This window comes from Zosterops lateralis, assembly GCF_965231275.1.
Source record: "Zosterops lateralis genome assembly, chromosome: 3".
Taxonomy (NCBI): Eukaryota; Metazoa; Chordata; class Aves; order Passeriformes; family Zosteropidae; genus Zosterops; species Zosterops lateralis.
This window is the reverse complement of record NC_139764.1, coordinates 44,952,551-44,965,411: the sequence shown is the minus strand read 5'-3', so window position 1 is coordinate 44,965,411 and position 12,861 is coordinate 44,952,551. Positions and strand designations below refer to the sequence as shown.

The 12,861-nt window shown below is 33.9% G+C and overlaps 1 protein-coding gene across 1 annotated transcript in view; it reads right to left on the bottom strand.

Moving 5' to 3' along the window:
* The window catches only part of RYR2 (ryanodine receptor 2), a gene marked incomplete at its 5' end in the record, with an annotated part of 385,437 nt that overhangs the window by 30,358 nt on the left and 342,218 nt on the right, over nt 1–12,861 (bottom strand). The window contains 4 exons of the mRNA XM_083858180.1: nt 1,361–1,465; nt 2,875–3,003; nt 4,435–4,523; nt 5,487–5,567. Of these exons, the coding sequence (XP_083714306.1) occupies nt 1,361–1,465; nt 2,875–3,003; nt 4,435–4,523; nt 5,487–5,567 (404 nt within the window). The remainder of the gene's footprint in view (nt 1–1,360; nt 1,466–2,874; nt 3,004–4,434; nt 4,524–5,486; nt 5,568–12,861) is intronic.

Sequence of the window (12,861 nt, the reverse complement as noted above, 5' to 3'; positions counted from 1 at the left end):
CCCAGGGAACATCACAAATAAGTCCACACTCCTGTTGTGCAAAACTGCTGGGCTATCTTTGAAGAGGTGGGATGAGATTGTTATTTTCTAGATTCAGTAATCAAAGATGCTCTGAAGCCACTCTGGGCACAGCTGAGACTATAAACTTGTCATTACTGTAAAAGCAAATCCTGCCAATAGCCACCTTGTATTGCATAATCAACACATAGCTACTATGTGTTTGACTCACTGTCAGTAACTGCTTAAACACCTCTTTCCAGTTTGCTTTAGTGGAACAGGAAGGAAGCATAATAGCCTTCATTGTGGCCCACCCAAATATTGAATATTTAAAAATTCTTAAAATACAAAGATGTTTCAAAACCAGAACAGCATATACAGGCACTTTTAAATGCACTTCAGTAGAAGTTCAATGCATTTCTCTTGAAAATCAGGTTTGACTGTGATGGCATTTGTAGGAAGAAGACTTCTACTTAGCCGTAAAGAATGAGAAGTGTACCTTTAGCCCAAACTTCACAAGTGTAAGCAAGTAGCCTACTTTCATCCATAAAGTTCCAAGGGCAGGGAGAAAAAATATTCTGAGCAAGACTACTTTCATTTATGGAAAGAATACTTACATGGACACCTTTGGAGCCAAATAATGAAATCTGAAAACTCAGAGACTTCAGAGCTGTGTTTCGTAACAATAACTAACACTTTCACAAGCGTATGACATTTTTCTCTAAAAATGTGAAATTATGTAAAAAAAATAGAAACAGTGCATTCAATTAAAATGTGTAATTCTTTTAAAAATTTAAGAACTTGAAAAATGCACTGCTTAAGGATAGTATTCCTTGCACCTAATTTTTACACTCTGTGCCAGTCCCCTTCACTATTTCTACAGCTTTTGAAATGAGTACTTACATCCAAAGGAAATTCACCCATTATGAGGTCTGACTACTCTCTACTAAGAGTGAAAAAGGTTTAGATGCAGACATGTGTTGAACTAGGGTTCAGTGCAGGAGCCATCAATGAACATGATGCATCCTGCATAAAAGGGAACTGCAGAAAACACTGTGAGATAATTTCGGGTACAAAAGACCAGAACTGAGAGTTCTTTCTGAATATCAGTGATATGCTTCATTTGCAGTTTGATCTAGTCTGTTTTTTACCTATGGCCAGTGATCCAATTACAGGCCTGATATTCACACTCGCTCCAGTTTTGCAATTTACTCCCTCAATTTCGTTGTATTCTCTCATCTCTATCTTTTACCCTATTATTCCCATCAATTGTTGTTATTAATGACTCAGACATATTAACATTTATTTCTCTTTTACGAAAATGCTAGTGACTCATGAAGGAAAAAGTAAAACAAAAAGATACCTGAGACAGCTTCATCTGCATGTGGGCAAACACATGAAGGAAACCAACTACAGCATCCCACAGCCTGCTATGTGCCAGACTTTGCTGATTCCCAGTACATGGCCCCTGTTGTTCAGAAAAAAAAAATGAAAGAAAAAAAAAAATCACAAGAACAAAGAAAATAAAGCCAAAGTTTGTTTGCAAGAAATTCAACAAAAACAGGTACACATAAGTGCATAGTTTGGGGTTGTCCTTTAGAAACTTCTATGAAATATTAAACATATCTAGAATTATGTATTTAGCAAGACCACTGACTGTAAAAAATGCCTACTCCTAATAACCATTCTGCTTGTTTTATCCAAGTCTGTTTTATCCAGGTCTCAATATACTAATTCAGAACCCCCAAGTGTGTATCTGTTTGCAACTCTAAACAATAAATGCTGAAGGGGTACAAATCTTCACGCTGTTTCTTCCTTATGTAGTTCTGTAAATTAGGAAAAAACCTTATGGGAGGTTAATGCAAAATTCACATAAGGGATTAGAGAATCAGTTTCCTGATTTTTCCCCCCAGCATATTATATAGAGCACAAAGCTAAAAAATACTTAAAGAAAATTTTAACTTCTGAAAAACAGGAACACAAAAGCTTTTGAAGCCCCAAAGGATAACAAATAAAATCTCTACCAGATAAAAAACACTACTTGTGATTTGAGAAATATTTATACAAAAAATATATCTACACAAATGCCTGCAATTTGCCTCTCCTCATTTTTTCAGTGCTATTCCATATTTCATCATTATGAACTATGACATAGTATTTTCATAACAATTATTTTCATCTGAATGAAACCATTGCAATAGACACCTAACAGTCTGAGATTCTCTCTAACCTACTTATTATATGCAGAATCAATTTCTAATATTGCCAACTTATTTACACAAACAATTAATACAGATCTAACGGACACTGAATTCTTTAGATATCCTGGAAGAACAGCCATATTTTCATTTTGACAGAATTGATCCCAATCTCATTTATTCCTGACTCTATCTCAAGTGCACCTCTATACAATTCTCAAATATAAAGTGTGAATTCACCATTTCAAACATAGCACTGATGCCTTAAAACAACCCAATTCCTGATGGAGAATCTAATGTTATATTGACTACACAGCAGCTATGATCCGCACTGACATTAGTTTTCTCAGTGGATTAAAGGTAAAGGCTTTAAAGTGGGTAACACTGCTGCAGCCTAATCAAAACAAGAAAGAAAATGTCTACTACCTTACATAAATGATTACTCATTAATAATTTCAAATTTTAATAAATTCAAAAGTTTGTAAAAGAGTAGTGACAGGTGTATATACATATATTTGAATATTTTGTTTCATACATAAGGAAATACACTAAAATGATGTTGAAGAGTAAATGCATCTATATTATATTTCTATGTTATATCTAGCTGCTTTATATCTTCATGCCAAATGTATGATGAATTTTCTTTCAAGTTCATAACATTCTAATGAAATTAATTTACCTGGATATACTCTGTGAGAGTATTGAAAACTTGTTTTGCAACCTGGATGGCTTTGGAAAAATTTCGTTGTCCTTGTTCATCAATAACATCCTTCCCAGAATAATACCAATAGAAATCACTGATGGATTCCTAAAGAAAAAACAGTTGTGACAAGCACAAAGAGATTGTGTGGCCAAACTGGCTCTAACTGGATATTCATCAATATATGAAAATCAGTATTAGACAGTTCTAGTTTCGAAAATTATTTCATTTTTAAAGGCTTTAAATGAACCACCCAGAAATTCTCAAGTACTACTTCAAGAATTGTAGTTTCATCTCAAGGGAATCAATAGGAAAACAAACACAAGGAAAGAAATAACTTATATACCCCACAGCAAATCTCAAAATAAATTAAAAATTAGGTGAATTGGTATCTGATCTTAGAAATACAACCTGCATTCTGAAAAGGAGTGCTCAGTACTACTGCCATGCTGCATGCTGTTCATTAAACAATGTCTCTTTATACTGTGTATTTGACACCTAGTCAATAGTGGGAGCAAATATTGCTTTGTGTGCACGATTTCTCTCTCCATCTTCCCCAAAAGCAAGCTTATTAAATTTTCAACAAAGTAAGCAATAGAATGAAAATCATTGTATTGTCTCCACAACTTCTACAGAATGCATAAAGATAGAAAGCAATGTTGATAGCAGCAGCAGTGTAAACAAAAAAAAGGGAAAAAGAATTTTCAATATCTGGAATTCTCAGAGCAAAAAAATGAATGGCTGAAGGGAACTAGGTAAGTAATTTTTTTAAAAAATCACAACATAATATATTATCATGTGCAGTGATTTTCAGAAAAGAGAAATACAGATAAAAATTATGAACATTTATCACAAAATATGTTTTTGCACCATTCACATGCTGCAATCTGGAAACAAAGATTTTTTTACTACTTTCTACTGTCTTGTGATAATGAAATGTTTTCATTTTAAAACTATTTGGGAGATAATTAAAAATAGATAATTGAAAGGGTTTTAATCTAGCCTTCTGTGGTTTTTATTTCCTTTTGTCTTTTTTTCCCCTCTTTAGAAAATAAAAATAGTCTCATCTTATGCTTCACTCCATGCCAGCACACAAGCATTCATTCACAGAGCAGCTGGCCAGTGCTCAGCCTAAATCAGAATATGGATGAAAAAGCAGCTGGCTGAAACTGAACTTGAGCAACACAAAATGCTTTTCACTCACAGGGTAGTTTCATTCAGCACCCGGCTACCCGTGCTCAGGGACACACCGAGCATGTCCCCACCTCCTGCCACTCCCCTTGGTTAACAGCCTCCATCGCACACCTGCCTACCAAGGCTGGAACCACTCTGTCACACCTATGCTACCTCTGACTCTCCCAGTACAGAAAGTAACACTTCTTAAAGAACTGCAGCTGACAGAGAATTTCAGCCTTTCTCGTCAGCTTGGGCTACAGGGACCAGAATAAGTGTGATGACAAATAAATGCACTCCTCTAATAAAACTTGTATAGAAGTACATCATATTTTCATCTTCTTAGTTAATATATAAATCACTTACTTGAACTCTCAATAAGTAATCCACAGTAGAAATGATAATATTAACAGTTGTGTTGTTACCAGTTTGAGTTCTCAGGTAATTCTGAAAATCTAAAAATTCAAATAGAAGTTGAATTTAAATTTAATTAAGTTTCAAAACTACTTCTGAAAATTAATTCTGCTTTACAATGACCTAGAAAAGTTCAGCTTAGAGGCATGGCTTTGGCTTCCTTTTTTTTTTTTTTTTTTTTTTTTTTTCAATGAACAATTGTAAGAGTTTTAACATCTTATTGCAGAGATCATATGCAAGTGAAGTTCTGAAGCCAGAACCTTGTTTCTATATTTCACCTGTAAAACTTTATTTGGTCTTACTTTAATGTATTTATTACTAGAATTACATCAATCTCAATGCAATTATACTTAAAATATATTTTGTTAAGTAAAATTAAATCACATGATACAAATCCTGATAACTAAGTCAGAAATACGTCTAATGCCTAAAAAGGAAAAATATCTCTTTTTTTCTCCTTTCATTCCCTAAGAATGACAGAGAGAACATGGGGAAATATACTTAATGGTAAAAATACACTTAAATTATGCACTTTTAATGTGGTTTTTTTAGTATTTAAAAGATATCTGCTTCTTCAAGAAAGGTATTGTGTACATTGTAACCTTACATACAATTCTAACTGACATTAGTGGGAAACAGTGTGCATCAGAAAGCAGACACACACAAGGGGACAATAAATACAACTTCCTCTTGCATATTCCTCTGAATCTTCCATGTCTAGAAGTTATTAACCAAGAACATTTTCCTGTGTAAATTTAACTTTCCTAGTAGGTCAAGATTCAAAACTCATAGTTTTGGAAACGATTATCTTATCTACAAAATTAGGGCTGTTAAAAAATACTGGCAACTTAATTCCACTTAAAGATTTTTCCTTCCTGTACAGTCTAGTAGCTATTCCACCTTTCATAGTATTTTATGAAGGCCACCAAACCTTCAACAATTAAGAGCTTTTGCCATCATTTGCTGTCACCTTGATTTTTCTGACTGGCAGCCTGCCCACAAACCTGAATTGTGTCCTTCACAGAGCAACTGAAGGAAGCGGAAGAGGTCACAGGTGAACTCATCATCCTGCATCACCTTTTCTCCTGCAGAAAGGGCAGATGGAAGCAGGTTATCGCAGTCTGCCAAGTAACACCCCACAGCCCCTGAAAAAAATCTCCAGAATTTGTATTAAGAAAGAGAGAAGGGGAGAGAAAATTTATAACCACCAATCTATCTGAAGCACCTATGACTTGTGCTTGGCAGATAGTTATTTGGTTATTTAAAAAAAATTAAATTACAAAACTTAACTTTTGATTTATAAATATGGCAGCATGAGCTTGGCAACATTTTACAGATAATCCCCAATCTCCATTCTTGTTTGACTTCACTGGGCATGGAGGCTGTGTCGCATACAAAGGTTAGGGTTGGACCAATTTGGTCCCCATTCTTCACAAAAGAAGGAACTTAGAATGAGATTTAGCCAAGTGGCTATGAAAAATCACTCCTCAAATAAACTATTTGATTTTAAAATATTCTAAAACAACCCATTAAATTTCCAGCTGTGTGAACTCTCAAGTGCCATTTTGACTGAAATATTTGAGGATTTAGTACCTGTCTGCTGCTGACACAAAATGGATGGGTCTCCTTTGACAAAATTTATAATGAATTAAGACCAATTGCCAAAATGCTTTACTGAATTAGGCCCTTCAGTTAATTTTTTGGTAAACAACTAATATCCAAATGAACAAAGCTTCAAGCCTTTTTTTTTTCCTCCCCCACAGGAAACAGTATACTAAAAAGCCCTGAATTAATACATCATTATTTCAAGTACATCAATACAGTTAACTTTGTATAGGGACATGTGAAGAGGAGAAATAACCATTCACCCGAGAAAACAATCACAACTGAGGAAAACGTAGAACAGTTTATAAAACGAGACACAAGGACAATACTATAGGTGTTAAAGCAATAAAGGCCACCTATTAAAAGTAAGAAAATTCCCATATAGAATCTTGGGAAGTATTTTGACTGCATATGTAAAGGTGGAAGTCACAAAAACTTATACTATTTCAAAATATATATAATTTGAATATATAAAAAGTGCTGTTTGTAAACAAGAAAAGGAGGGAGATAATAATGTAAGCAAACTGCAAAACAGTTTGGAAGAATTTTTCTTCGAGGGGATATAATTTAGGCTCTACAAAGACAGGATCTTTAGTCTGTGAACAGGAGACCAGAAAAGTGAGTAAAGGCATTAAAAAAAAATAATAATTAGATACCTCACTTAAATCAACAATTACTTCCATGCTGTTCTACTGGTAGATAATTGTAATTATAATATCCACATTCACAGATGAATATATTGTTGTAATTAGATTATCACTGTTTGGGCTGGATTTGGCTATGATCAAGTTAATTTTCTTCATACTAGCTAGCTGAAATGTAAACAGTATTTAGTACAATTTGGAGTATAAATAGACATGATCAAAAGTTTAACTTTATGTAAAGTCATGAACAATTATAATTTCAAGCTAATGGACTAATCAGTCCACAGACTGTGAATTTTAAAGTGAGAATCTTCAGTACTCTAGGAATAGGAACCAAAAACATTTTGAAAACTAATATGAATATTTAAAGTACAAAATTTCACACTTTTCTGTTATCCTGAAGACTATGTTTGGTGTTAAGAATACATATCACTAAGGCATATGCCGACATAATTCTTGTACCATAGGGAAAGATAAGATGCTTTTTCTCCTAACTCTAGATATGATCTTAGGGCAGTCACAAAAAGTACCCAATTGTTTCTCCAAGAATGAGTCAAATATTTTGAATGACTTTCCAAGAAATTTTTCTCCACTGAAAATATAACTACCAGGCACATCATTTTTCAGTCACAGGAGACTGAAAACCCTTTCAGTTAATTAAACAATGAAAAATAAATTGCTGTTACTGTCAGTGCTGATAAAGGTATACATGCAATATATGCCCAAAGAAGGCAAAACCAGAATGTCCCTGAGCTCTTATAAGTATATTATTCAACATTACATGCAGGTTCAGTCCCGCACAAGAGTTTCATATGCTGCTGGTCAAATGCAATAGTAGAGAAGATTTCTCAAGATAAGTTACTTTATTCTTTTCAGTTTAATTGGACTCTTGTCATGCTTGAAGTTTCATGTGGGGTCACATGCTCTGTTGAACTATGCGCAAAAATAAGAATTACAGAAAGCCAAATATTGGGTGAAGCCTGTATCACACATGTAATGCTTGTAGCTTGACTGTTGAAATGGCAATGATTTCATAAAATAACTCCTCAGGAAACTTGCTTGGAAAAATCAAGCCCATGAAAGACCCAATCATCTATTTCTTGAGTATTAAGGCACCACTGAATCAAAGCCATTTGTAGGAATAAGACTACAGAATAAGTTACAGTTTAATATTTTTGACCTCTATTTTTCTTGCTCTCTTAAGAAGATTCCAGAACAAGAAGAAAAACAAGTCTCAAGTTAAAATGTTATACAGATCCTGGCTTTTAGTACAATTACTGGACTTAAGGAATTTTTATTAAATAGATTCCATCCTGATTATTGGAAGGGCTTGGAAGAGTCTTTTAATTAGCTCCACAGTAAATAAATCACAACTCGAACACAAGTTATTGCAAAATTCTTCAAAGTCAGAAGGTGTTTAGGTGCATCATTGCATAAAAGCTGAAAGGTCTGTTCCTTTTAGAAATATTTTAACATATTTTAAAAGTAAGCAAAAAAGCGTATCTCAAACCATCTGGCCACACTAAGATTTAAAATGCCCTGGTGTTCAATTTTTACACCTGATCAAAATCAGACTAGAACCAATGTTAGTATGGACAGGAATTTCTATTTTCATATTGTACTTATTAACTACAAGTGGTGTCTCACTGGCAACTAGAGAACTGAAATGGAGATACATTTCTTTCTATAAAATTCAGAAGAGCAACCTTTGCTGCTGTGAACACAAATTCATGCCAGTTCACACAAAGATTTCCAAAGAATGTACTTACAAACATACACGCAACATATAGTGTGATTTAGGTTGTTATGAAAAAACATTCGTTAATTTTTGTTGGTCTTAGATATATTCTGAAAAATACTTGTTTAGATGTTAAAATGCTGCCATTGCTCATGCTGTATGTAAATGGTATGGCTGTACACACAAAGGCTTTAAGCCTGTAGCTTTTGCAAAACTGGCAGTTTGTGATATACAGGAACAGAGGTATCAGGTATAGGAAACAAAAAATAAAATTCAATGAGAAAATAAATGCATGGGATTTTTTTCATTGAAAGTGCATGTGTCAAAGTTCAATGGTTCTCTCCATCTTTATTGATCTTATTTTTTTTACATCCTCACTGGAAAAAATCTGACTTCAATTGCTACTCAAAAACACAAGGTTAGATAGTACATATTACAGAAATATAAAAATACTTTCAGCTTTCAAATGGGAACAGGACTCTTTTATGATGATGCTGTGAAGCAAAAGCAAATCTGTCCCATGATAAAGCGACTAAATTTATTCTTATCACAAGATTCAGACAGTATTGGGTTGGATTGTTAATGCTGCATGTCTTTGACTTCTCAACAGTCTAATTCAAGTAAGAAATGCACTTCTTTCCTCAGTGAGTGAAATTCTCTGAAGTTATTTAAGTTCCCTTTTAAATGAAAACACTGATTCAAATAGTTTTATGAAGGTAGAAAACACTTCTCCAATGTAGGCTACAGTGGATTACACACAATTTAAGCATCTACTTTAAGTGTGACTAAGTTGGTAAAGGCCAAAACCTTATTTATTAATTCCATATTATTAATGGCAGAAAATAGCCCTGATGTAAACCCACAGCACAGCTAGTTATCACATCTACCTCTCAATCTGGTAAAAGTCCTTTAAGAGCTATTGTCTCATTCTAAAATAGTATTTTCTTAAAATTAGGCTTCTGTGAATTTACAGAGGAATGAAAGAAAGCCATGATAAAATATTAAAAAATTGAACATTAAAAAAGAGCTTTCCTGAAAGAGAGGGGGAAAAAGGTAAAATAATTTAGGTGTACACTTAGTATCTTAAGTTTTGTACTTCATATAAGTAAAACAAGTCTCTCCAAAAGAGAAGAACATTGCACTTTCAAGATTCTTGTGACTCACAGTGAAATGGCAAGGAGTATGAGTGTTAAATGAAAAACTATTGCAAAATAGTAAGTATTTCTATAGGTCTTTGATTTTGTACCCCCCTTTTTGGAAAAGGAAACAGAACAATCAAAACAAAATACATACAGAAGAACCAACATTGAGTACACCACAAAAACAAGTAAGAAACACATTTGCTAAAGAACCATCAATGTTGTTACCAGTGGGGGTTCCAGGGTTTGGAAAGGGAAGGTAGTACCAGTCAGAGGAATATCAGGACAAGGCACTTACGATGTGGACAGCACAAAGAAACAATGGGAATAGAGCAATAAATTTCACATCCATGTTGACTCAATACAGGGCTTTCTATCTACTGCTAAGGTTGGCTTGGAACCAGAAACAAGAACTGCACATGAAAAAAAGTTGACTTTATTCCCATAAGTTTCAACAGTTTTTCTTTGACTTTGGGAATAATAGTTTCAGGACTGTAGGTTGCAAAGTCAATGACAATTACTCATGAATGTGCTTCTGCAGCCGATTGAGATGAAATGACAAACAGGCCAAAATGCACATTTTACATCCCATCATTTCCTTGGAAATCAATTGAGGAGTAATTAATTACTCATAAACTAAGCATCTTTCTCAAAAAATCAAAACCAAAAACATCCTGGGAGAAAATCTTTCTCATCTTTGGTATGTCCTTTATAGTAATAACAGATGGTTATTCACAGGACTGTAGATAAAAGAGATGAGATATCCTATAAAATCCAGGATACTTTGGAACTGTTCACTACAGGAGTTTCCCCACAGACACACTGGCTTGGCTTTCTTAATGTTATCAGGTATTAATACCAGTACCTGTACAGCTCTTATGTAAACTACTTTTCAATTAACTGAAAAAGGTGTGCTTCATAATATGAAAAACATATTACTATTTGAAGGTTGCATATTATCAACAATAATGTAACTTTGAAAGGGAAAATTACAGTCTTTTTTGGTTGGATTTGGTTTTCCTTTGTCTTGAATTTTCAGTAGCTGGATATTAATATGTAAGAAAATATGGTGTTAGCAAATATTATCCCTTTGTGCCAAGAAATCTTTGACACAGTGATTACTGTATCTTGACACTGCTACTGCTCAGTAACAGAGAAAACAAACAAAAAAAATTATCCTAATCACTGTGTAGAATTTTGTTAAGCTGCCAAATAAGAAAATTCCCGCTGAGAAAACAAATACAACACCAGATCATCCTCCTCCCCAACATTTGGCTAATGAAAAGACATCTGCTGTGTTGGAGTTCATTGCTTCTGCTGACTAGTACACACACTTTGTATTTAAAATTCTCTTTTCACATGGCGACATGAACATCTCATGGCAGCTGCTCCTACAAAGCTCTTCCTCTACTTGAAGTATGGAAACTTTGAGGTATAGCAACCATAACACACCAAGTAGCCTTCAGAATAAGGAAGTATCACCTGTAAACAGTATTGATTCCTCTTAATTAGCAAGGCACCACCTCTTTCTAGTATCAACTCCTGATCGCATTAGATAAACCTAGCCAGTGGTAAGTCCTCTCCTTACTAACCACCCTCAAATCCTCACTGGATCCACCACTGATTTCCTGTGCTTGCACAAATCAATGTAGCAATAAAGCCACATTCAATACACAACAAAAATGCTACAGGAGGACTAAAGCACAAGGCTTTGTGTATGTGTATACTATTGTATTTCCTTTTAACATTCATCCATTGCAAATACTGGGCTTGCTAAAATGAAAACAAATAAAAAAAGAAAAGGAAAGAAAAGTATAAAAAAGCTTGTTGCTCTTACATCTACTGTGTCAGTCACTGTGCAAATCCTATTAAAGAGAGGAAGACCAAAATGGGAAGGTTTGACATGTAAGCCAAGAATTTTAGAATGAACAATTGTAATGTTAACAGAAAAATCACACTAGTTAAGCAGTCTTACAGGAAAAAAATCTAGTGATATTCAGGAGCTGTACAATGCTGACACAAAGATAAGAGCAGGGAAAATAAGGAATAGGCAGTTATTTTTAATAATTACCACGCTCATGGGTGATGACTGAGGAAGGGAGGACAGGACAATTAGTTCAAAGAAAAAGAAACAAGAAAAAAAGAAAAAAGGTGAGAATTTGTTTTAGCAAATACAAAATACAGTTGGTATTGGTTTTGCCAAAATTAGTTCTGTACTAAAAGAGAAACATCAAATGAAAATAAAATGAAAAAAATCCCTCAAATGAGGAAGCACAAAAATACTCTTAACATTAGTAGAGTCAATTATGCAGCATTTAAAGATTTATTTATATTTGCATGCAAAATCAGTCATTTCTAGAAACAGAGGCAGAGGTCAAAAGAAGAATGAGCCAATATCTTGAGAGTCCATTTCATAATCCAACATTATGAGTAAGCTTAGTCATGTAAGAGTAGAAATATTGTCCAAAAGAACAAAAGGTTGTGCAGAATAATCTTCCAGTAAAACATGAGAGTAATGGCCAAAATTTAAATGCCAGATAGCTGTACCAGTGCTCAATTTACAATCTTGTACTGAATTTTATCCACATGAGTTCACTTCTTTTTTTTACTCATCTAAGTCTAGAAAGACTTAATCTATAATTTAAACTTTGAGAGCACTTTTGGAGAAACAGAATTTTTGACTGGCCTTGAAGTCATTCAGACAAACATAATAGTTAATGAAAAATATTAATAATGAAAAATAGTTAATGAAAAATTATTTAAGCAGTTGAATATTAAAGAAATAGGCCGCATAAAAGACCTACGGGCACAAGGGACAATGAGATATGTAGTGCTGCTGGTATGAATTATGATCCCTCAAATGCAATAGGGATTATACAGTCAAGCTTTTTTACCTTGCTTTTAAGATAAAAAACATGTTAAAAGGTTAGGTCACTGTAGGATTTAAACATAAAAATGCACTGTAAAAAATTCTGAAGATAAGGGAAGAAAATGTGCTTTGGTAGCTCTATTAAGCATGTAAGAACAAACTTAATGTATCCAGACAACCACGGTAAGGGAGTGGTTATTATCAAACAGAAGAAAGAAATTGAAAGTGAACTAACAACACCAAGGGGTGGAAGGCCAAATTGGTTCAAAGTCAAAAGTAGAGTGAAATTTTTGCAGTATTTCCCCAAAGACAAATTAAAAAAAAATACATATTTCAAAGAAAAAGCTTTCCCAGATCTTCTTCCACAGAGCAGATAGATTTCCC